We start from the raw sequence: 26,282 nt of genomic DNA, 5'->3' as shown, positions 1-26,282 counted from the left end.
TTCAGTTTTCCTCATCTGTCAAGTGAATTGGAGAAGGAAATGGTAAACTATTCAGTATATCTGCCAAAAAAACCCCCAAATGGTGTCATGAAATGGTTCAACAACAACAAAAATGATGATGATGATGATGATGGTGAGGTTGAGGATGATGATCCTGGAAGAGCGGGAGCTCCTGGGACTCTAGATACCATGTGGCTGTGCAAGGCATGGGACCCTTTGCTGATCTCATTATCTTTGCCTAGGAACTCAGCTCTTTGGTGCTTCTGCTGAGGAGGTCCACATTGTCAGAGGCTTGGCTAATGAGCCTTCTTCTCCTTCCCATCAGTGACGCTACATCATTTAGCGATTGCCGAGCCCCAGATCTGTAGAACTGCAGGGAATCCATAGAATGCCTGCTCGTGCCTCAGGGGCACCTGATCCCGTGGCTTTGGCTGTCCAAGGGCTGTTCCTCTTACCCCCGTTGGGTCATGGGTTTGTGGATCCACCAGTCAGTGAGATGGGGACCTCAGGGAGGAAGGGGAATGTGAGGCTCACAAGGAGATGGGAAGGGAATTTTTCATTATGTCATAGGGAAGACTTGAGGGAGAAGCCTTTGAGGAGGCTGCTTCAGTGATAGTGGGAAGAATCTTGGGGACAGAAGACGGCTGTCATGGCCTGTCATTTTGCTTTGTGATCTTCAGTTTCTTTTAGGCTCCAGTTCTCTGTTAAATGTTTGAATTATTTGATGTGAAGGGTTCTTTTTAGATCTAACATTTTCTGTTCTAAAGACCTGAGACATCCAGCTTTAGAAAGTGGAGTGCTTGCCTTGAGGTTAAGAAGACCTGAGTTTGAATACTACTTTAGACACTGGCTGTATGCAAGTGTTAGTTATAAAATGGGGATCCTACCTACCTCTGAAGTTGAAGGAGGAGCGAATGAGATATTGTTAAAGTGAATTTAGAAACCTTAAAGAGATATAGAAATGCTAGTATTATTATTATTATTGGAAATGCTAAATTTCATTTTGAGTTTTAGCTGTTGGTAAAGATGCTTTTAGGTCTCATGATCTTTGTTCTGAAGTTCCTTCTAGTTGATATCCTTTCTTCACTTAATTCTTTGTGATTCAGAACATGACAACACCAACAAACTTGAACATTTCCATATATAAAGAACAGAAAACAATTGCAGGTCAATCTGAATTTCATCTGTATAGATTATATTTTCAATATTAGCCTTTTGTTTTCAAAATACATGCAAAGATAGTTTTCAACAGTCACCTGTGTTCCAAATTTTTCTCCCTCCCTTACCCTTTTCTTCCTCTCCTAGACAGCAAGTAATCTGTGTTAAATATGTGAAATTCTTCTATACATATGTCCACATTTATTATGGTGCACAAGAAAAATCAGATCAGAAAGGGAAAAAAGAGAAAGAAAAGAAAAAGCTAGCAAACAGCACAAAAAGGTGAAAATCCTAAGTTCTGATGCACATTCTGTCCCCATAACCCTCTTTCTGGATGCAGATGGCTCTCCATGACATGTCTATTGGAATTGCCGTGAGTCACCTCATTGTTGAAAAGAGTCAAGTCCATCAGAGTTGATCATCATATTAGATTGTATTTATATATATATTTAAAAATAAATGTATAGTAAATTTAACACATTAATTTCAATGCCAATCTTCTTATCTGTGTCTTCTTCTGAACTTCTTTCTGTTCATGGATTTTAAAAAAATGCTTCAGTGATAATCTTTTCTCTCCTTTCCCCCTGCATTATCACCATTAGCCTTTCCAATTCAATTTCTTAAAATTAAAATAAAATTCTTTTAGAAAACAAATCTCCCACATATATCTTTCCAAAAATGTATATATCTTCCTGTACCTTCATACCATCTCCTCCCTGTCATGATGTAGATAGCACATTTCATCATCAGTTGTCTTGTACTTGTATATATCTATAAATCTAGTTATGTTTGTATGTGTCTACATATGTATATGTATGCATATATTATACATAAGGATCATATTTTGTGAATACATTCAGAGTTCTCAGATCTTTTCTTTACAGTGTTGTCATTGTATAAATTGTTTTGATTCTGCTCTCTTTACTCTTCATTGGTTCATGATTTTTTACTAGTTATGTGACCCTGGCTATGTCACTTCACCATGTTTGTCTCAGTTTCTTCATCTGTCAAATGAACTAGAGAAGGAAATGGAAAACCAGTTTTTTCTGAATTCATTCCTTTTATCCTTTCTCATGGAGATACCATAACTTGGTTCTCCAGTCCTCAGTTGATGGGAACCACCTTTGTTTCTAGTTTTTTGCCACAACCGAAAAACCACTACTATAGATACTTTTGCATTCTTGGATAATTTTCCTTTTATGAGTATCACCTGGTAGTGGTATCATTGAGGTCTAAGGGTATACACTTCAGTGACTTTTGGGGATAGTTTCAGATTATTTGCCAGACTAATATATAGTTATAGATCTGATTATACAGTAACATGTCTAATGACAATGCAGCAGTGTGATTATTCTCCCATATCCACTTAACAATTGTTATTTTCTTTTTTTTGTCATTTTTGCTAATCTGATGTGTGTGAGCTGGAACTTTAGTGTTTTAATTTACATTTCTATTGTTATTAGTGATTTAGAGCAGGTTTTTTCCTTGGGGAGGGGGCATAGCTAATTAATAACTTGGGTTTTTTCCACTTAATATTTCATATTCATATCCCATGTATTTATGGGATAATGACTCATTCTTATTATTTTTAGTCTGTTCTTAAGTCAGTATTTTGCATTGATATTCATGATTAATTTTAGTCTATAGTTTTCTTTTTTCTGATTTCTCCCTGTTTAGATATCAAGAACATATATTAAAAAATATCTATCTACCTAAATATATATATGTATATCTATATATCTTGATATCTAAACAGGGAGAAATATATAAATCTAAAATATATATATCTTGATATACAAACAGGGAGAAATATATATATGAATTGTTCTAAGGAAATTACCTCTGACTTCAAATTTCTAGAATATTGGTTAGAAGATTTTCCAGGCATTTTAGAATAACCATGAAGGAAATAGAAAAATTAATTTCTGTCAAGTCTGAAATTGTTGCTTTCATTTGGCTTTGACTCAATGGAGGGAGAAACCATACTGGCCTAAGATCTTAGAAACACACTGCAGAAACATACTGCTTTGTTGAGTAATGCTCCTAGGATTGGTCTAGGGTCTTATATCCTAGAGGTGTTTGAATGATCACAATTTTTAGGAATTTTAAATAGCTCTTGCACTCCTCCCACCAGAACTAACCAACTCCTTCCTACCTTGTCCTCCAGGGGAGGAGAATCAGCCTGGCTGGAAGAGCCCTGATGAGGACAAGAAGAGCAAAGCCCCCTTTTGGTGCCCAATTTTGGCTTGTTGCATCCCTGCCTTTTCGTCTCGCACCCTCAGCCTTCAGGTGAGTAGAAACTTGGCCTTTCTATGCTAAAAAGATATAAGAAGTAGGTATTTTCTTTCTTGCAAAGAAACACTGTTGAAAAGGCAGAGTTACAACATGGGGGTGGAGAGTTGGAAGAGAACAGGCTTTATTATCTACTTAAAGTATGATGCCAGGTAGGCTCTTTTATTGCCTAGTGATTCAGTTTCCCCACCAAATCCAGGATAATTTCTGCTTATTGGATTTGTACCAGATATACTTTTTTCTAAATCTTTCTCTTTCTACCTTTAATACCTTTCTCATATTCCAATTTTGATACTTTCTCCTCATTTCTTCTTGATTTAAAAATTTGATCCCTTCCTCTTTTTACTTCTTTCTTTCCATACCAAAGAAATGTAAATCTTTTTTGGTCTTTTTTCACATGCTAGGTCTTTAATCAGTCAATCAATAATCATTCATCTATGAGCCATTTCCTAAGGACCAAGTGCTGTGGATATAAGTGCAATAAATGGAACGGCTCTTGCCCTCATGGTTCTTTAATTCTATTAGAAAAGGCAACACCCTTAGATTAGCCATATACAGAATAAATAAGATAGTTTGGGAGAGAGGTCACAATTGTATTTGAAGAGATTAAGAAAGCCTTCAAAAAGGAGGTGTGACTTAAACTGAGTCTTGAAGGAAATAATTATTTTCTTCTATTCCCAACATTGTCTTCTTGAAGGTTAGAACCATATCTTCTATTTGTACTGGTGATTCTTTTTCTAATTTGAGTTGTCATAGCTGGCCCATGATTTGAACTTTAAAGGGTCAACAGGTAATTCTGAGAGATATTCTTGCAAATGTGTGGTCCTGGGGTTCTGTGATTTCTTTTGGCTCCCAGCATCCAAATGGAAGAAATGACCAATTAACAGCTGTGAAAATGGGAGAATATATCTTTGGGGAGTTTCCCTAAATTCTCTTAATTTTTACTCTTTCCTCCCATGTCATATGATGAGGGACAGGAGGAGAAGCCCATAGCTATCTCTTAGGTCCCCCAAAATAGCCTGCTATTTCCATCCTAGGACAATGCTTTGTGCTTAGCAAGAGTGCTTAATTAATGTTTCTGGACTTGACCTGAATTACTTCCCATCCTCCTTGAAAGTGGACCACAATCAGATTATTCAGTGATAGAAGCAGGATAGACAATCTTAACCTTCTAGCCAGTGATGTAAGATATTGCCTCTTTGACCTTCCTGGGCAAGCATCCAGTATCTGAGCTTTGGATTGCTTAGGATAATAAAGTTGTTCTCATCCCAGGAGAAGGGTTATATTGGCACTGGGCGAGGAGTTGAATTTGGCCTTTTCTCCCAAGTCCCAATTAACTGGGCAGTCAGGATGTCTTAATATTTTAATTTGTGGCAGATAAGAACAAAGACTAAATCTTATTGGCCCCATTAACTCTAATGGGGCAGGTCAAAGCCACTGCCCTGAAGACTTCCAAAGCCCTTAAGAGAACCACAAAGAAATCTGGGAGCTGAGAGAAACGCCTTACCCTGTGACTAATCCTGAGCATGCTAGGTGGCCACAGAGCCTGAAATATCAGCCAGTTAGCCCAATGCATGGCATCCTTCTTTTAAAATTTTTTTAATTAAAGCTTTTTATTTTTCAAAACATATGCATAGATAATTCTGCAACATTAGCCCTTGTAAAACCTTGTGTTCCAGTTCCCCCCCTTCTCCCACCCCTCTCCCCTAGATGACAAATAGTCCAATATGTGTTAAACATGGTAGAAATATATGTTAAATCCAATATATACATACATATTTATACAATTATCTTACTGTATAAGAAAAATCAAATCAAACCAGAAAAGAAAATCCAAGCAAATAACAACAAAAAAAGTGAAAATGCTATGTTGTGAACCAAACTCAGTTCCCACAGTCCTCTCTCTGGGTTTACTTGGCTCTTTTGATCATAAGACCATTGGAACTGGTCCGAATCATCTCATTGTTGAAGAGAGCCACGTCCATCAGAATTGATCATTGTATAATATTGCTGTTGCATGGCGTCCTTCTTGATTATAAGACACTGAGTTTCAGGTTTCTTGCCCTGGGGTCCTTAGAGCTTAGAATGATAGAGCTGGAAGGGACTTTAGACTGTGGAGTAAAAAACCTGGGAGAGCCTTAGAACATGGAATGTCAGAGCTAGGAGGGAACTTGTAACATTTAACAGTTGAGAGGGAACCTAAAACATCTTGTCAGAGCCGGTCAAAGCCTTGAATACCGAAAGAGTTGAAAGGGACATTAGGACAAAGAATTTTTGAGCTAAAAAAGAACTTAGAGTTTATCTAATATCCCTTATTTTGCCAAGGAGGAAACTGAAGTCCGATGTAGAAATGACTTGACCAAACTTGATGAAATTCCCTTTCCCTCATAAATGTCAAAGGGCTTAGGAGCCACATGTGGGTCACAGGATCATGGCTTTAGAGAGGAAAGGGAACCCAGAGATCATCTAGTCTAACTTATTGATTTTACAGGTAAGGAAACGGAGGTCCAGGAAAGTGAATTGATTTTTCCAAAGTCATACAAAGAATAAACATCAGAGCCAATGTCCTTTCAGGGAAGGTATTGCTAAGGCTTCATATCGCCTTTTTACAATCAGCAACAGGCATCTTTCTTTCTACCTCCTTCTCTGTTTTCATTGGTATTTCCCTTTCAAAGAAATGATGAAAAAATGACACACTTGTCAAATTATTTCTTTCTTTCTAAAACTCTAGTAATGTAATTTAAAAGAAAAAACATTTTTTGTTGATATCTTTTTTCCTCCCTTCTACAACTGTCATTGAAGCAGCAAGAGAGCATGCAGTTGGGAAGGCAAGAATTCAAATGCTAGGAAAAAATCACTTAACCCTTCTCAGCCTCAGCTTTCTCATCTGAAAAATGGGATGAATCATAGGACCTGCCACACAGGGTTCTTGGGAGGATCTAATGAGATAGTCTATGTAAAGAACTTTGCCTAGCTTAAAGTGCTATGGAAATATTAACTGTTTTTAGCTCTATTCTTTCAACAGGGTGAACCCTCCCCTGTGACAAACAAAAGAAAACAGAACCAAAAAACCCTTTTAAACGTATTCTGTAATCTGATCATAGAGCAGGGTATGCAAGATCCTGTCCTCCTAGTCCTCTACCTCTTTGCTACAAAGAATAAAGTATATATCATCATCTGTTCTCTGGAGACTCCATTAGGTTTTTATTTATTCTGAGCTGGACTTTCTCCTCATGGTCTTTTCTTTTAAATTGTTGTGGTTTTTCTTGGTTTAGCTTATTCTGGTCTTTCTCAGTTCAATCAGAAGAACTTCCCATATTTCTCTGAATTCCTCTTTTCTTTATGCATAATAATTTACCATTATATTCCTAAACTGGAGTTTTTTGGATCCATTTCCCAGTTGATGTCCGTGGACTTTGTTTCCAGATTACTTCAATTGCTTTGTTCTCAAAGTTCTGTTTTGACTCAATCACTTTACATCTATTAAGTACCTACTGTGTGCCTATCAATATGTAGAATATTTTGATATGATTGGATCTTTTTTTGACTTTCTTGAGGGCATATACCCAATTTATGAGTCTTATTGCCTAAACCAGATTTTTGGAGTTTATCCTACCTTGCTGGTTGGCCCTTATTGGCCATCTCTTCATTGGGCACTTGTCTTAAAACCTGGAGGTCTTTATGGATTTCCAAAACATGTTTGTTTATTGTCTCTGCCTTCAGATCTCAAGGTCCTTGACGTCAAGGACTATTTTTTGCCCCAGTATTTAGTACGTTGCCTAGTCATAGTAGGTGCTAGATAATTGCTTATTGATTGACTGACCAATACGTGAAGGGCTGTCACAGAGTCACAGGTAGAGAGTTGCAGGTAATTTAGTTCCTTCTTGCTCCAACACATCCCTTTTCCAGAAGACAAGGGCTATTATGTTAAGGAACCTGTTCATGAGTACATAAAATAAGGGAAGGTGGATTCCAATCCAGGACCTCTGACTCAATCCAACATCCTTTCCACCAAACTAACCCAACTCCATCTAGACTGTGGGTCTCCAGAGATAAGAATGAAGATCAGTGGGTAGAAGGAGTCATATTTCAGCTCATTATCCGTCATTCATTTCAATTTTGCAGATAGAACTAAAGTTTTAAATGCCTACTATGTGGTGCAATGGATAGACACCAGCTCTGGAGTCAGGAGGGCCTGAGTTCAAAGTCTCCCTCAGACTTATGCTATATGTGGGCAAGTCTCTTAATTTTGATTGCTTTGCCCCTCCCCACCAAAAGCCTACTGTGTGCAGTATCGAATGAAGTAATAGCAACCACAGCAGTAGCTATCATTTATAGAATGCTTGAAAGGTTTGCAAAATTTACCTTTTATTCTATCTCATTTGATCCTCACAAAAACCCTGGGAAGTAGGAACTATTAATATCTCCATTTTACAGTTAAGGAAACTGAGGCAATGGCAAATTACTTGCCCAGAATCACATAACTAATAAATATCTGAGACTAGTTTTGATCTCAGGTTTTTTTTAACTTCAGGCCCAGCATTTTATCCACTTATAGCTTTCTATTAAGAGCTTTGCATTGGGAAGAACAACTCAGCAGACTGCTCATTTGGCACAGAGCTGCCAGAAACAAATTTATTAATAACCTATCTGAGCATGGTTTCTTAGAAAGAAAGAGCAAAGGGTAGTTTTCTTTGCTAATGGAAAACCTTCCTGTGACCTGACCCTCTTCTAATTAGAGTTTATATTGTACAGGAGACAAAGGCAAATTACACACAAAAAATTCAAATATGAATAAAAAAATTCAGCTTCAGGGCTTGACTCACCATGCAAAACCATAGCAATGTTAATGTCAGGAGGTTCATGTACCCTTGGAGGTGATGACTTGCAGGAAAACCAACATCATGTCCAGGGCCTAAAAATATGGCCACCTTTTTCAACCGAGTCCCGGACTACACTAAGTGATACTTTCTTTGGTTAATAAAGAGATTCTGTTTTTGCATCATAGTTGAAACTCTACTCGAGATACTTCTCTTAATTGAATTAAACAAAGACTTTTCTTCTTTTCTTCTCCTACTTTGGTCACCACAAGCAAAAGTTTCTTAATTTTCTGGAAGATTCAACAAAGGTTGAATTGTGCTCTCTTGAAGGAACTGATTGTCTTTGATAAGGGTGAAACAAAAGCTTTGTGATTAGGACACTGTCTCCTTGGCTTTGTCTCCTAGTCAGAAGAAAATGTAATTTTTTTTCTCCATTTGGAAGAAAATAAAGGCTTTAGGTTATGACACCGATATATTCATTCTAGCTTAATACTTTAAAAGAATTAAGAGAAATATTATATTTATATTTTAAAAGAAATTGAAGGCCATAATGTATGCTTCCATGCCAAGTGTAGGTTGTGCTATGGGATGCTTCTTTAAGGCTTGGGTAAAACCTGGTAGGGATAATAATGGAAGGTTTTTGAAATAGATGGGAAGTTAAAACAGATGATCTCAGAGGGATCTTCTTCAACGTGGACTCTCAGACTTACCCACTCTACAAGCTTTTAGCACACCTGATGCAAGTAATGAGATATATTCAATCGATTCTTTTTTTTTAATTAATTAATTGAGGAAATTATAGAAGCACTTTAACCTTCCCCTGTTGTGGCTTGGGAAGCAGGAATTGGTCCCTTGTAAGGGGGAAGAGGGCTTTAATATTTAAAAATATATTTTATAGTATTTTATTTTTCAATTACATGTAAAGACAATGTTCAACATTCAGTTTTTGAAGGGTTTCAAGTTCCAAATTTTTTCCATCCCTTCCCTCCCCCTCCCAAGATAGCAAGCAATCTGATATACGTTATACATATGCATAAAACATATTTCCAAATTAGTCATGTTGTGAAAAAAAATAGAATAAAAGGAAAAAAGCCTGAAAAAAACCCCAAAGTGGAAATAGTATGTTTTGATCTGCATTCAGACTCCATCTGACTTTAATTTGAAGGACTATCAAATGGGAGCTGGATTAGTTTTATTTTACCTCACTATAGAGTTGAGAAGCAGAACCACAAGCCATGTGTTTAAACTCCAGAGAGGGAGCTTATAGCTCTGTGTTAGGAAAACCATTAATGCTGTCCAAGAGATGAATGGATCATCTCCAGAGCAAGGAATCATCCAAGTGGGGGGGGGGGGGTCACCAGTATAAGGCTGGAATCAATCAGTCAAGAATAAACATTTATTAAGCCCTGACTGTGTGTTAGACACTTTGCTAAGTCATAGATCCCAGCTGCTTAAACTGTGGTTTAAGACCCCATCTGGAGTCTCATAACTGAAGTGGGGGTTGAAAAATTATTATTTATTATCAGTGAATGTTTGATTTGTATACCTATTTTGCATATCTATATTCTTGGGGTCGCATAAAGATTTCTCAGGTAAAAATGGGTTGCTATTGGAAAAAATTTAAGAAGCTCCGTGCCAGATGACCATTTGCCAGGAAATATCCTAGAGGGATGCTTGGATGGACTTCCTTCAGGTTGTTGGTTTTTAAAAAATTTTTAATCAGCAAATTGGATCCTCTGACTGCTGTCACTTTTACCTCTGAGATTTTTTCAGTTTTTTCAATCAATTTTTTTCAGTCTAGGGTTTTATGTTTGGGACTCTTTTTGGGTCACCCTTCCTTAAATTTGTGGGTCTCTCTGGAGGCTAGGGAGATGGGGAGGAAGCAGCCCCACTGCTCTGTATTGGGAATCTGAAGGCTATGGGGCTCCCTTGAAGAGTCTCTGTGATGCATCCTTTCTAACACTTGGTTTGGCTGCATGCCGTCCTCCCCAGAAGAATGTCTCTCAGGTGGGGGAGGGCCGACCATCTGCTCCTTTGCTCCAGGGAGGCCCACACAACATCCTCATTTGGAGCTTTCTGGAATACAAAGACATATAGGCTGAGAATAGCTTTGCTTCTGGGGAGGGCTGTGCCACCTTGTTGGGGATGGGGTGGATCCTGCTGTGCTTGTGGGAATGTTGAATATGGGCACTTTTGACTGACTGTCTCTCTGTCTCTGTAGCTCTGAATCTGATAGCTCTCTATCTCTATCTATCTCTGTCTCTTTCCCTCCTCTCTCTGTCTCTGTCTCTCTTTCTGTCTCTGTCTCCCCTCTCTCCTCTTCTCTCTCTCTGTCTGTCTCCCCTCTCTCCTCTTCTCTCTCTGTCTCTTTCTTTCTGCATCTTTCTTCTCTTTCTCTCTCTCTCTCTCTCTCTCTCTCTCTCTCTCTCTCTCCTCCCCCATCCCCTTCTGTCTCTCTCTCTCTCTCTGTGTCTCTGTGTCTTTCTCTCTGTCTGTCTGTCTCTCTCCTCCCCCATCCCCTTCTCTTTCTCTGTCTCTCTGTGTCTCTGTCTCTGTATCTGTGTCTCTGTATCTTTTTTCTCTCTCTCTCTGTCTCTCTCCTCCGCATCCCCTTCTGTCTCTCTCTGTCTCTGTGTCTTTGTCTCTCTGTCTCTGTCTCTCTCTCTTTCTCTGTGTCTCTGTGTTTTTCTCTCTGTATCTTTCTTCTCTCTCTCTGTCTCTCTCCTCCCCATCCCCTTCTGTCTCTGTGTCTGTGTCTCTCTGTCTCTTTCTCTCTGTCTGTCTCTCTCCTCCCCCATCCCCTTCTTTTTCTCTTTCTCTCACCTGTGTTACTTATTTCCTGTGACGTCTTCCCTCCCTCTTCTCATTTCACTCTATTTTGGTACAGCTGTGCCCCAATCAGCTTTCCATCATTAGAGTGAATTAGGTCTTCCAAACATTGTCAGGGCCCCATCCGATTACTGCCAGTAACAGATGCAATATTGTTGGCTTTCTGGTTATGGCTCCTTGTATTCCTTCCATCCCCCCTCAGGAAGGGAGATGAGTTGTGGAGGAGGAGGGGAATAGAGTTTGGGAGATGGTACCTTTTTCTAAAAATCTGGCCTCAGGTTTGGATTTAATTAGACCAAAGGGCTGAGTCGGATTCTCCAGGGAATGCTGGGGAGGTATGCTGAGGCACTTGGATGGTTCCGTTTCAATTCGACCTTTATGAAAGGTTTGTTGTGTATAAGGCTCTACACTAAATTTGACTTGTGATGCTTCAAGGGGTCACAGAGCTGACCCTGAGTTCTCAAGGGCGATGCCAGGCAGAATACAAGCTCTGGCTATAAAAGTGTGAGATGTTAGCACAGGTTGGGAGGCAGAGCAATTGATCTAGGAAAGTAAAAAGGTATCTGTGACTAATGAATGATGGAAGGAAGGAAGGAAGAAGCATTTATTAAGAACTCACCTTGTTATGCTAAATATTGGGGATACAAATACAAAAGGGAGACAGATCTTGCCCTTAAGTAGCTTATATTCTTTTTTTGTTTATTTTTGATACATATTGTTTTATGAATTATGTTGGGAGAGAAAAATCAGAGCAAAAGATAAAAACCATGGGAGACGGAAAAAAACGAAAAAAGAAGTGAACAAAGCATGTGTTGATTTACATTCAGTCTCCTCAGTTCTTTTTCTGGATGCAGATGGCATTTTCTGTCCAAGGTCTATTGGGATTGCTTTGGATCTGAACCATTGAGAAGAACCAAGCCTTTCATAGTTGATCATCCCACATTCTTGCTGTAGTTGTGTACAATGTATTCCTGATTCTGCTTGTTTCGCTCAGCATCAGTTCATGTAAATCTTTCCAGGCATTTCGTTAATCAGCTTGTTCATCATTTTTTTATAGAACAATAATATTCCATTACCTTCAGGTACCACAACTTGTTCAGCCATTCCCCAATCGATGAGCATTCATTCCTTTTCCAATTCTTTGCTATCACAAAAAGAGCTACACAAAACTTTTTGCACATGTGGGTTCTTTTCCCTCCTTTATGATTTCCTTGGGATGTAGACCAAGTAATGGCGCTGCTGGATCAAAGAATATGCACACTTTTATAACCCTTTGGGCATAGTTCCATATCGCACTCTGGAATGGTTGGATCATTTCACAGTTCTACCAACGATGCATCAGTGTCCCAGTTTCCCCACATCCCTTTCAACATTCATCATTATCCTTTCTTGTCATCTTAGCCAGTCTGAGATGTATGAGGTGGTACCTCAGAATTGTTTTCATTTGCATTTCTCTAATCAGCAGTAGCTTACATTCTAATAAGGAGAAACCACTTTTGTAAGGAAAGACTGATGTCCTGAAAGTCAGGGTCAATGAATGGAAGTCAGTGGAAGGGCAGTCATTTGGACTTATGAGATCATGGGCCTCTTTTCTACCCTAATGTGGCCTGTAAAGCAACTAATTAAAAGCTGGGAGAGTCTAGACCTCCTCAAACAGGCTTATATGTTGTGACATATGCTGATAAGAGGAGGAACAAAGAAAAAGAGTTGAGTGAGAACTCAGCAGAGTTGCTTTTTTCATCTGTTTTTTTTTCTTTATGATTTCTTTGATTTTTAGAAATAAGTAGATTTGGGAGATAGAGGATCTGGGTTCAAATCTCAGCATTTTTATTTGTTAAACTATATGAAACTTAGGCAAATCCCTTCTCTCTAGGCTTCAAGTTCCTCTTCAGGAAAACAAGAGGCTTGATTTTGGATGATGTCTGAGGTCCTCTATAGAACTGTTACATATGAAATACTTGCTTCCTTTGTTAGAAAGTTCAAACCCTGTATTGGAATCCTGTGTAGTCTTGGTCATCCTGACACCAGGAGAGGGCAGTACATGCCCTAAGAGAAATTAACAGTAATACAGGAGCCCTAAAACATCTGTCTCTGAGTCCTTCCTGGGGAAGGAGAACATTGGCTTTGATAGCATCCATCCTTCTTGCAGGAGGGAATGGCATATCTCATGCACAGAAGAGCACGAAAGACCCAGATCCCTTTCTAAAATGTAACAGCGTAGGGCCTTCATGATATTTAGCCAGAGATAAAGAAAGCCAGGCTTTGGCCAACTTGTGTCTTAATTGTTCACTGCTAGCTGGGGGCAGAGGCTATAGAGGTTATTAATGATGATGGGCAGCGCAAATGCTGTGGTTTATAAGGGGAGAGCCATGATGATGTTTCTATCAGCAGTAGTAGTTGTTGCTATGAATATAATGACTTAAAAAATAAATTGGTTTTAATGATGGGAAATTTGGATAATAATAAACTTATATTCGAGCTTAGAACACAGAATGTCAGCACTAGGAAGATAATGTCAGAGCTGGGAGTGGGGGGTGAGGTAGGGATAGGAACTTTAGAATAGAGAATTTTAGAGGTAGGAAGACTTTTAGAGACCATCTAATCCAAGCCCTACATTTTGTAAAGGAGGAAGTAGGCTTTTTGGAAGAAATTTCTATCCTCTGACTGCTAAAAATAATTTTAATTTGTTTGAATTAGACAAATTTGAAATCTTTCTGTTTAGAGGGAGTTATTTTCAAAGCTATTGAGAATCTTTCTCCATATTTTTACCTCTTATTTCAAGCAGAAATGTTTTTCTTCTGTAGTGGGTAAGTCACTTGCCCAAATTTAATGACAGAATAGAGTCTAAAACCCACACTTTCATACTGATCATTCACTACATTTTATTTCTTGTTTGCCTTCTTTCTTATCTTCAAAATGAGGGGGTTGGATTAGATGAGCCCTGAGGTCCTTTTCGAATCAGAAGGTCAATGATTTAGTGATTTATCTGTTGGGGAGGGGAAGGGTTGATCAAAGACTAGGTTCTGTTATATGTTGATGTCTGCAGCAATATGGACTCATTGTATCTTCAGCACTCATTCAATCAGTCATTCAACAAACATTATTTAATCATCTACTTTGTTCCTTCTCTCTACCCTCAGCTCAGGTCCCTGATCCACAGTCCAGTCCACTCCCCTCTCCTGGGCTTCTCTGCAGTCAGCACATCCCTTCCTCAAGGCTACCTCTGGGTAAGTCCTATCCTCTTACCTCTATGTTCATAACACAGCAGGTTCCCTTTTTATCTCAGTACAGGGAAGAAAGGACTGATCCCCTGGATGGAAATATTGAAGCATTTGGTTCTAGATCCTATTGATGTTTTCAGAATCTAATTTTTGTCTTTAAAAGCTCAAACTGGTGGGTATCAGGGAGCAGGGTGAGGTATTAAAATTGTAGGCCTCAACACAAGCAGTCACTTTACAAATGCATGTCCTCACTTGCGTGTCATGGCATTGGTTAGTTGGAAGACTCCTTCATCCCTCCCTCCTTTCCTTCCCTCCTTTCCTTCCCTCCTTTCCTTCCTTCCTTCCTTCCTTCCTTCCTTCCTTCCTTCCTTCCTTCCCCTTCCTTCCTTCCTTCCTTCCTTTCTTCCTTCCTTCCCCCCTCCCTTCCTTCCTTCCTCCCTCCCTTCCTTCTTCCCTCCCTCCCTCCCTTCTTCCCTCCCTCCTTCCTTCCCTCCCTTCCTTCCTCTCTCCCTTCCTCCATCTGTTTCTTCCTTCCTTCCTTCCTTCCTTCCTTCCTTCCTTCCTTCCTTCCTTCCTTCTTTTTTTCCTAATTTCCTCATTTCCTCCCTTCTTCCTTCCCTCCCTCCTTTTCCCTGTCTTGAAAGCGAATTTTTTTTTCTCTTTTTCACCTCTGAACCCTTTCAAGATATCTTGGAGTTTCCTGGCTAAATTTCTTTCTTAAGGACCATGTCTTAAACCAATCTGATTCTATTTGGCCATCCGTAGGTCTTAACCCAAGCTCCATTCAGTCATTGGATCCTGATTGACTCAGTTTAAATGTAAATAGCATCATTTGTCTGAGAATCTTCCCCTCCCAGATTTATTCATTTCTTTATTTAGATTTTTTTAAAAAATTAAATGAAGGAGGAGATTCTTTGCCTCAATTACTGACTAGTTTTAATCACTAAATAGGTGTGGTCTCCACCTATTGACTAGCTTTGGTAATCAAACTGAGACCTGTTGAAAATCTCAGCTAGAAAAAGTCAAGCTCTTCCATTGCCTCCAGAATCATCTTCAGTCGTCCTGATCTCTATCTGTACACTAGACTCAGATGGCTGTGGAGTGGAAAGTGAGGCAGGTGTTTAATATCTTCATCTATAAAATGGGAATACTAGAAGGAAGATCTGTGAGATCCCTGACAGCTCAATGTATGATTCCATGAGCCAGTGTCCTCATTTACAGAGTAAGAAACTGAACTCCATTGGGAAGTAATAGATCCAAAGTTACACAATAATGAATCAACAGGTATTCAAACTCTCTTCAGAGGAGCCTTCAGACTGAATCCTAGACCCAACAGAATGATGATTCACCTTGTTCACTCTAGCCTTTCCTACTCCAGAGCCCACGGAGGGAGGCAACTTGAGGACACTGGTCCATTGCTTCTGCTGTTTTTGCTCCCATATCTCTCTGGTCAGCCCTCTCTGTCTCTCTGTCCTTTCAGGTTGCTGGTGGCCAGGACGGTGCTGGTGGCCAGGTGGAGATCTTCTCCCTGAACCGGCCCACACCTAGAATGGTCAAGTCCTTCCCTGTGGCCTCCCCTGTGCTCTGCATGGAATACATTCCAGAGAAGAACGAGGAGGAGGAGGACCAAGAATCGGGCAGGCCGGCCCCCGACCCCTCATCTGTGGTACATCCAACCATCTGCCTCGGGCTTCAGGACGGGAGGTGAGAGGACTTGGGGTGGTCACATTGTAGTTTCTGATCTTAGGATTGGGTCTAATGGATGGACAAATGAAAGGAAAAACATTTAATTGCTTATTATGTGCCAACCATTGTGCTAAGGTCTAGAGACAGAAATATAATCAAATAAGGCAGCCCCCTTCTTTTGCAGGGGAACATATCACATGAAAGGGAAGGGGGGTCAGGGTCAGTAGTGTTTTGGACAGGTAAGTAAAAGGGACATATGGAGATTGGTGTTCACGTATTGACGCAACCTTTTTGAGATGGTGTTTATTTGGTTACTCTCATTGCATACTTACGTGTGTGTATGTATCTGTTGGTCTATCTATCGGTCTCCTTATATTTTTCATGATTATCTCCTTCAAGCCACTGGAAAATAGTCCTGTGAGCCAGGGCAAGCATTGTCATCTCCTTTTCACAGATAGGGAAAGTGAGGTCCGTATTTTTACAGCTTCTGAGACTCAATTTCTTGCCTTTCTAGAAACTAGACCACATCTGTGTCAGATCTGTCCAGATCCAGGGTCTTAACCTGGGGTCCAGATTTCAGTTATTTGTGAACTTGGATGAGGAAAAAAATGACATTTTTTTTCAATATAATTAGTTTCCTTTGTAACTCTCCATGTTTTATTTTATGCATTAAAAAACCTTCTGCAAAGGGATATCCATAGCCTTCATCAGACACTGATAAAGGAGTTCTCGACCCAGAAGAGACCATCCTCTTTGGGTCAGATTATATGGGAAAAGGTTACAAGGTGTTTCAAAGCTGAGTCTTCTCTCTGTCTCTCCCCAGCATCCTTGTGTACGGCAGTGTGGACACAGGGACCCAGTGCTTGGCCTCCTGCAAGAGCCCCGGACTACAGCCTGTCCTATGCCTCTGTTACAGCCCCCACTACCTCTTTGCTGGCCTACAGGATGGGACTGTTGCTGCCTACCCCCAGAGCAGCGGTGAGGATGGATGGGCTGAGGGGAAGGGGGAGAGGCGTGTAAATACCTGGGGCTCCTGGTTACCTGGTTACCGCTACTCATTCTGTTCTGCTCAGGGGACTCTAGTTCAATCACATTTCATTTCAGAGCAATCAGATCTACTCTGTGCCAGTCGTTGTGCTGGACATTGGAGACACAAAGCAAATAATGGGTGGGTCAGGGCCCCTCGGCCCCTCACGTGCCATTGAGGGGAAGGGACAACATGTCCTGAAGTAAGTAAGCCCTGCTTACAAAGTGATTTCTGGGAGAAGGGCAGGAGTAAATGGTGGGAGCACCACGACTTCCCAAGGAAGGTGGCTCTTTCTGAGTATTGATGAAAATGAGGGATTCTAAGAGATGGAAGTGAGAAGGGTGGCCAGTGTGAAGTCCCTCCCAGCTGACATTATGTTCTAAAGTCCTTCCCAGCTCTGACCTCCTGGGTTCTAAGGGCCCTCCCAGCCCTGATCTGTTGGGTTCTAAAGACCCTCCTAGCTCTGACAGTCTCTGATTCAAGGAATCTTCTACCTCTGACATTAGATATTGGTCATTCTGAGACTTGTGCTTCAGCTGAGAATGGGACAGGATCATTTCTAAGATTCTTAGAACCCTTGGGTTCTACCACATAACACTGCACCCCTGGCTGGTGGGGTGGGAGGGCAGGTGGGGATCGGAGGCAGAAATCCTCCTCCCAGACACTGACCAGTGCAGTAGCTCCTCAAGATCTCCTGCCATCGGGATTCCACATTTCTTTGGTTTCTCTCTCAGGAACAGAGAGGGGGATTTTGACTCAAACCTAGCAAGGACTTTGTAACAACCGAAGCTTCCCAAGGAGGGAACCAGCTACTTGCAGCAGTCCTGGGCTCTCCTGGCCAGCGGAGAACCGACCAGCTGTCAGGGCTGCGCTGGGTGGGGTGGGGGCTCCGAGGCCCTCGCGCTTCTCCGATTGGCCGACAGTGGCAGGAGGGAGCCAAGCACTCGGGAGCAGAGCCTGGGCCGGAGAACGATCAATCCTTCCGATGGGGAGGACGATGGCCATAGATCCTATTGCCTTCCTTTTCCCCTTCACTGCGGCTCTAATTGCTGTGTCATCCCAGCCTGTTGCAGGGTTATAAACGGATATTTGTACTGAGCTTTTTTTTGTTTTTTTTTTTTTTGCCACTTGGCAGTATGTTGGTATTTTTAATTAGCTTTTGATAAGGCATTTATAGTTTTTAATTAAAGGGGGAAGAGGGAGGGGAAAAATACCCTTTCACCATCAGACAGAGTGTGCGTGTGAATGTAAATTTGTGCTTAGATCCTCAGAGATCTCGACCAACGATTCTAACTTTTCTGTTCCTAGTCTGCTCTCGCCTCCTTATTGGGCTGGGCACAGTGTAACAGGCCCTTTTTCTCCGTCTCCTCCATGCCTGACCCTCAAACTATGGACAGACTTGGGGTCCATGTCTTACCTGACCCTTACATTGGGCACTGAAAGGATCACTGGCTGGGGAAGCAGGGAGTTAGAGGTGGAGTCTCAGCCAAGCGGGATGGAGAAGCTGGAGGGAGTGAGGTCCAAGAGTCCAGGGTGGGCTCTTGTGAAGGGCGCTCTCTTCTCCTCCATCCTCTTGATTTCAGAGAGATTTCCTTTGTTTTGGTCCAGAACTGGAAGCTAATCGGCCCTTAGAGCCTAGGGTGTCAGAGCTGGGAGGGCCCTTAGAACCCGGGAGGTCAGAGCTGGGAGGGCCCTTAGAACCCAGGAGGTCAGAGCTGGGAGGGCCCTTAGAACCCAGGAGGTCAGAGCTGGGAGGGCCCTTAGAACCCAGGAGGTCAGAGCTGGGAGGGCCCTTAGAACCCAGGAGGTCAGAGCTGGGAGGGCCCTTAGAACCCAGGAGGTCAGAGCTGGGAGGGCCCTTAGAACCCAGGAGGTCAGAGCTGGGAGGGCCCTTAGAACCCAGGAGGTCAGAGCTGGGAGGGCCCTTAGAACCCAGGAGGTCAGAGCTGGGAGGGCCCTTAGAACCCAGGAGGTCAGAGCTGGGAGGGCCCTTAGAACCCAGGAGGTCAGAGCTGGGAGGGCCCTTAGAACCCAGGAGGTCAGAGCTGGGAGGGCCCTTAGAACCCAGGAGGTCAGAGCTGGGAGGGCCCTTAGAACCCAGGAGGTCAGAGCTGGGAGGGCCCTTAGAACCCAGGAGGTCAGAGCTGGGAGGGCCCTTAGAACCCAGGAGGTCAGAGCTGGGAGGGCCCTTAAGAACCCAGGAGGTCAGAGCTGGGAGGGCCCTTAGAACCCAGGATGTCAGAGCTGGGAGGGCCCTTAGAACCCAGGAGGTCAGAGCTGGGAGGGCCCTTAGAACCCAGGAGGTCAGAGCTGGGAGGGCCCTTAGAACCCAGGAGGTCAGAGCTGGGAGGGCCCTTAGAACCCAGGAGGTCAGAGCTGGGAGGGCCCTTAGAACCCAGGAGGTCAGAGCTGGGAGGGCCCTTAGAACCCAGGAGGTCAGAGCTGGGAGGGCCCTTAGAACCCAGGAGGTCAGAGCTGGGAGGGCCCTTAGAACCCAGGAGGTCAGAGCTGGGAGGGCCCTTAGAACCCAGGAGGTCAGAGCTGGGAGGGCCCTTAGAACCCAGGAGGTCAGAGCTGGGAGGGCCCTTAGAACCCAGGAGGTCAGAGCTGGGAGGGCCCTTAGAACCCAGGAGGTCAGAGCTGGGAGGGCCCTTAGAACCCAGGAGGTCAGAGCTGGGAGGGCCCTTAGAACCCAGGAGGTCAGAGCCGGGAGGGCCCTTAGAACCAAGGAGGTCAGAGCTGGGAGGGCCCTTAGAACCCAGGAGGTCAGAGCTGGGAGGGCCCTTAGAGCCCAGGGTGTCAGAGCTGGGAGGACCCTTAGAACCCAGGAGGTCAGAGCTGGGAGGGCCCTTAGAACCCAGGAGGTCAGAAATGGGAAGGCCTTTAGAACACGGGAGGTCAAAGGTGGGAAGGACTTTGAACCTGTAATGTCAGGGGTTGGTTAGATCTTAGAATGTCTAATGTCTAATCTGAGAAGGTCATTAGAGCACAGAATGTCAGAGCTGGGAGGGATTAGAGTATTTAACTGTGAAGGGCCTTGCATATCAACTAGATAACTCGCCACTTAAAAGAAACTGGGACTTGAAAAGAAAAACTGTTTACCTTGAACAAGATGAGCTTTCAGTTTTTACCTTTCTTGCTTTGATGCTTCAGGGAGAGGTCAGGCCAGTTGCTCTTTGCTTCTTTCGAAATTTGAGATTTTATGATGAGGTGGTATGGTCTTCTTGGCCTGTGCTGACCTTCTCTTTGGGGAATTAGTCTGTACTTATGCTAATTGTGAGGGAGAGCAAAACTTTATTGTGGTAACTGCATGGATACATCCATTCATCTGCCTATCCCTCCCTCTCTCCCTTCCTCACTCCTTCCATCCATCCATCTATCCATCAATTTTAGTAGGCTGATAATGTCTTAACCTAATTTAATTGGCCTTCTGGACTCTGGGAGCTTTGCAGGTAGTCAGTGATTAAAATCAGCAATCCATAGATTCCAGAGATAATTTCACTCATGTACGTGATCACAGAACTACATGATGTTGGATGAGGATGGCCCTTCAAACACAGAATGTCAGAGCCGGGAGGGCCCTTAGAACCCAGGAGGTCAGAGCTGGGAGGGCCCTTAGAACATGGGATGTCAGAGTTGGGAGGGCCCTTAGAACCCAGGATGTCAGAGCTGGGAGGGCCCTTAGAACCCAGGAGGTCAGAGCTGGGAGGGTCCTTAGAACCCAGGAGGTCAGAGCTGGGAGGGCCCTTAGAACCCAGGAGGTCAGAGCTTGGAGGGTCCTGAGAACATAAATGGGGAAAGATATTAACATTAGGAAAGAGTTGGGAGAGACTTCAAAACATGAAATGTCAGAGCTAGAAGCCATCTTAGAACATGTAATAACAGAACTAGAATAGCCCTTAGAACATAAGAGTGTTAGAGCCAAGAAGGACCTTAGGATATTATATATCAGAGATAAAACAGGCTTATTGATCTTCAATTTCCATCCCCTAATTTCCAAATCAGGAAACTGAGATCTGAAGAACTGATAGCGTTTTCTTGAAGCCACATTTTTAAACATAAATAGTAAGTACGTAGTGAAACTGGGACGTAACATCAGAGTTCCTGACGTTGATGGGCAGAGGGCACTTTTGTGTGCCCAGGTAATGTCTGCTCTCTATTCTGCCCCCAGCACCAAGTGCTTCTCCAGCTCACCCCTGGATCTTGCTTTCAGCTCCCCCTTTTCAGACTTGCTCTAATAGGCTGCTCAGCTTGGCCTGCCGTGCCTAGGGGGTGAGATGGTCTCCTTCCAGCCTGTGGGAGGGGAACTCCCGCTCCCCAAATGAAGGTGCCTTTCCTGAGACAGGGCTTTCATCTCCCTTAATCTGGCTCTGCAGAGTTGATGACAGGCCGGGTTGCAGCAGCTAGATGGATGGGCTGTCATACTATGTGTGAGAGCTAGCACTGGAGGGGCAGCAAGGTGAACCAACGAGGGCTGGGCCGGCCAGGGTATCCTGAGGGGGTGCAGTTCAGAAGCCCCTTGGAGTCCCTCAGAAAAGGACACTCTTGCCTTCATTAGGAAGTCAATAAGCATTCAGCAATTCAGCACCTGTTCCAGGTGCTATGTTAAATACTGGGGATACCAAGAAATGCTCCCCCCCAATGAACAAAGGTGGGCAGCAAATGTATGGAAAGAAAACTGGATTTGAAGCCAGAAGGCCTGCAATCAAATCCTGGCTTTGTCACTTTAAGCCTCTTTTGCAAAATAGGACCATGGGGTAACAGGAACTAGTTTTTAGACTTGAAAAGGACTTTGGAGATCCTAGAGTCCAATCCTCCGAATTTATAGAAGAGGAAAGGGGACCTACTGAAGGGAAGGAATACTAACAGCGACCTAGGGGCAGCCAAGTTCCTGACCCCCAGGGCAATGTTTTGTTTTTCTGTACCAGAGATTCCCCTCCTAAAGAAGGCCTTGAGGAATGAGCTTGAGCCCTGTAGCCTGTTACTGCTGCAGCAGGACTGAAACGTCACATTGGCTCTTTTCTAACAGAAAGGGGATGCTCTCCCCAGGGCTTCCCTGGTTGCTCCCAGAAGGCTTTGCTTCAGGATGGGATCCTTCATGCCTACCTCTCCCCCACTCATCAGGCTGGAAAGCCCCGAACTACACCCCCCTCCCCAAGCCTAGGAGAAGCAGCTTGCTTGGGAAAACAATGAGGCATCCTTTCCCCTCCAGTCCTCTCATTTGGTGATATAGTGGGAAGCACCCAGGTGGTCAAGCCAAGGGGGCACGGTCCCTGCTCTCCCATCTACCACTTGTACGTTGTTTTTCCTCCCCCCTAAAATGAGACGATGAATTTAGCGTCATCTCCAAGGACTTGCTCCGTGCTTGGGAGGATGGTACTCAGGGCTGGAGGGGCCTTGGAGCCGCCAGACCAGCCTACTTATTACTGAAGAGGAAACTGAGGCTGAGAGGTTTCTGTGGAGCTGGGAGGGCACACTGACAGCAGCTTAGTGGCAGAGGCGAGCCTAAGACTTGGTCTCCTAACTCTCCCAGCCCCCTGTCCTCCCCATTCCTCCCAGAACCAGGAGGGTTCCCATCTGCCCTCCGTCTGCCCCCCACTCCTTGTGACCCTGGGACAAAGGGGGCTCAGGTTCCTCATTCACAGATTGGGGTGGAGCTGGTAAGGGAAGCTGAGGGACCAATGCTGGCTCTGGGGCTACCATGCTCTCTCCCACCACTAGAGGGCAGGGCTGGTCCTCACATCTCCCCAGGTTCTTCTGTCTCTCAGCATCTCATCCCAACATCTGCTAACTGTCCATGCTCTGGGGAGGGGGAGGGGGTGTAATTCCTTCTGGAAGGCTCCCTTCCCCTGAAATGGGGAGCCTCGGCCGGTACCAGGTCTGCAGGGGTGTGGAGGGGAGTGAGCCATGGGATGTGTCCATGAGAACGCCAAAGGGACAGTTGGACCAAGAGCGAAGCCTTGGGGTTCGCCTTCTAGACAGACCTTGTGGGCAACGAGGTGCAGATAACGCCGTCTCTGGAAATGGACAAATGAAACAACATTTTTGGAGAAGTTGGTTCCAGGTCCGACATCCCAGGTTCTAAGGGTCCTCCCAACTCTGACCTCCTGGGTTCTAAGGGCCCTCCCAGCTCTGACCTCCTGGGTTCTAAGGGCCCTCCCAGCTCTGACCTCCTGGGTTCTAAGGGCCCTCCCAGCTCTGACCTCCTGGGTTCTAAGGGCCCTCCTGGCTCTGACATCCTGGGTTCTAAGGGTCCTCCCAGCTCTGACCTCCTGGGCTCTAAGGTTCCTCCCAGCTGTGACCTCCTGGGTTCTAAGGGCGCTCCCAGCTCTGACATTCTATGTTCCAAGTATTCTTCCATCTCTATCATTTTATGTTCTAAGCAGCATTTTATAATGTCTGAATCTTTTTTCTCAGGTGGCCTCTGGGAGATGGAGAGCCCACCAACGTGCTTGACCGTGGGGCCAGGACCCATCCGAACCTTACTGAGCCTGGAGGATGCTGTGTGGGCCAGTTGTGGACACCAGGTCACTGTGCTGGATGCTACGACTTTACAGACTCAGGTACCAGCCTCTGCCTGGCTTCATCTGCTCCCTCTTGTTCCTAACCTCTAGCTTGTGGGACTGGGCTTCCATATATAAACTGGTCCCCGTTCTATAAACTTCCATTTGTTCCTCCCCTCGTCAGTGAGCAACAGCTGTGTCATAATGAACCTTTGGTCTCCTTCCTCAGCAGCTTAGGGCTTTTCGTAGGCTTAGTGAGTCTGGAATCACTGGGTTCTAGCTTCGTTTCTTTCTTTTTGAGGGGCAAGACAATGGGGTCACACAGCCAGTAAGTGTCGAACATCTGAGGCCACATTTGAACTCGCGTCCCCCTGACTCCAGCTCTGCCCACTGCACCACCTTGCTGCTCCCCTAGCTTAGTCTCAGTTATCCCCTTTGGAAAGTGTGCTGGTGTGGGAGCTGGAGCCTTTGGGCTTCCATGCAGTCTCTGCCCTCTGTATTTCTCTGTGTGCGACTCAGTTACTCACGCTGTGACTAGAGGTTAGGCTGGATAATTTGTGCAGCAACATTCTTCAGTACCTACTATGCGCAAAGTATTGCAGTTAAGTCTCAGCATTCACTGAGTACATAGAATGCGCCTAAGCCTTGGGGAGAAAAGACAAAGACTCTCCAAGTAGCTTATAATCTCTTGTAGGGATAAGACACAGTCACAGTTCATATAATCTGGGGTCAGCAGAGCTCAGGCAGACGGCAGCTCTAGGAGAATTTGGGGACGGAAGGGCCCGCGTTGTTCTGGGTAAATTCCATAAACCTTCGGATCACTCTCTGAATTTTATTTATTTATTTATTGGTTTTTTTTTTTTTAATTTTATTTTTTTTACTTTTTTTTTTTACTGAATTTTATTCTGTAAAGGAAGCAGAGGGAAAAGCCTCCAGGCCTCCTTGACTCCCTCCAGCTTCCCGAGCCTACTCAGTCCCTGTCTGGGGGTTGTCCAGTAGGAAGAAGCCCTGGATGGAGGCAGCAGAGGCTTTTCCTCCCTTGCTCACGGTTATGCTGGAGGGGGGGCGTTTGGTCTTGCCAGGGGCCGCCTGGGTGGCTGCCCTCCCCCACTTCCTAAGGTGGTCTGGGGCTATTCAGGTCCCATTGGTGTTACCAGGACATGTCTGAATAGTAGAGGCAGCAGCAGCAGCGGTGATCAAAGCAGAAAGGCTCAGAGGGTCCTAGGCTAACAGGAAAAGACTTTTCTCCCCATCCCTCCTGGCCACCATTTTACATGTTATAGCCCCAGAGAAGTCCCCTCCCTAAGATCACTGACAAGCAAAGCTGAGATTCGAACTCAGCTCCTCTGATTTCCAGGGCAGCTTTTCCTGAGATACCCTGTTTCAAGAGTAAGTTTCTGAGCCACTTGCACCCTCAAGTCTCATCCTCTCAAATAGGATTTCGATTTTGATTGTTGTTATTTTCGTGGTTAACAGCGGAATCCTGGGCAGGATTTCTGTCATCTCCCCCATAATTCTCATCTCTCCCATGACCCTCATTTCCCCCCTAGCCCTCATCATTCCTCTGAAACCCCTGAGGGCTGAGAGCTGGTGTTGGAGGGAGACATCATCATGGCTTCTCTCTGCTCCTGTTTCTCTCTTTGTACACACACTCTCTTCTTCCTTCCTTCCCTCCTTCTTTCCCTCCCTCTTTCCCTGCCCTTCTCTCTCTCTCTCGATCTCTTTCTCTCTCTCTCTCTTTGTCTCTGTCTCTCTCTGTATCTGTCTCTCTGTCACTTTGTCTCTGTCTCTGTCTCTCTCTCTCTCTGCCTCTTTCTCTGTCTCTGTCTCTCTGTCTGTCTGTCTGTCTGTGTCTCTGTCTCTGTCTCTCTCGATCTCTCTCTCTCTCTCTTCTCTGAGGCAATTGGGATTAAGTGACTTGCCCAGGGTCACACAGATAGGAAGCGTTATCTGTCTCAGGCCAGATTTGAACTCGGGTCCTCCTGACTTCAGGGCTGGTGCTCTATCCACTGCGCCTATTTTTATTTAAACTAGAAGAAAATTGGAAGTCCTCCAGTCCAACCCCCTCATTTTATATGGAGCAACTGTGGCTCAGAGAGAAGCTGACTTCTCTGTCAAAGACACACCCAAGGATTGGGCTTATTATGGGCAGAATCCGGCTCCCGTGCCCTCTCTCTGTCACCTCGTTAACATTGTAGGGCTGCCTTTGCCTGCTCTGCACACCTTCGGCTCTCTTCAGGGCTCAGGGTCTCTTCTCCAGGTCCGCTCTGGATCCTCCCTGGAGCATGTCGATGACAGAGCTAGCACTGGGTCCCAAAGTCTGTCCCACCCCTGGATGTGACCGCCCCGAAGTGGGGGCTCTCTAACACAGTCTTCCAGGCAAGGAAGGATGGGCTGCTTCTTGATTTCACTTTATTCTTCTCTACTAAACCCTGCACACCCTAACGTGGGTGGGCTTTTCTCCCCCAATACTTGGAGGATGCAAAAGGGAAAGATCAAGTCGGGCTGGTGGTCCTTCTCCCCTCTGACGCCCCCCTTCCCTCTGTTTCCCTCCTGTCCCCCTTCTCCATCCTGACCCAGCCTGAACAGCCAGTCTCCTGAAAGGCTGGCTCCTGCCTGCCTGCCCGGGGCCAGAGTGCACAGCAGCCTCCAGCTTTCGCTATGATGATTTAAGATTAGTTCTGTGCTCGAGGCTCTTAAAAGGGGATCAATATGGCCTTTCACCTGCGTTTTACACCATGCTGGA

The 26,282-nt window shown here is 44.2% G+C and overlaps 1 protein-coding gene across 1 annotated transcript in view; it reads left to right on the top strand.

The window, feature by feature from the left end:
• Window positions 1-26,282, top strand: part of ARHGEF10L (Rho guanine nucleotide exchange factor 10 like) — a 219,278-nt gene that overhangs the window by 156,590 nt on the left and 36,406 nt on the right. The window contains 5 exon segments of the mRNA XM_031962751.1: window positions 3,326-3,447; window positions 14,240-14,326; window positions 15,801-16,024; window positions 16,830-16,984; window positions 23,451-23,596. Of these exon segments, the coding sequence (XP_031818611.1) occupies window positions 3,326-3,447; window positions 14,240-14,326; window positions 15,801-16,024; window positions 16,830-16,984; window positions 23,451-23,596 (734 nt within the window).

The sequence above is a fragment of the Sarcophilus harrisii genome, chromosome 3, assembly GCF_902635505.1.
Source record: "Sarcophilus harrisii chromosome 3, mSarHar1.11, whole genome shotgun sequence".
Taxonomy (NCBI): domain Eukaryota; kingdom Metazoa; phylum Chordata; class Mammalia; order Dasyuromorphia; family Dasyuridae; genus Sarcophilus; species Sarcophilus harrisii.
This window is presented reverse-complemented; position numbering and strand designations above follow the sequence as displayed.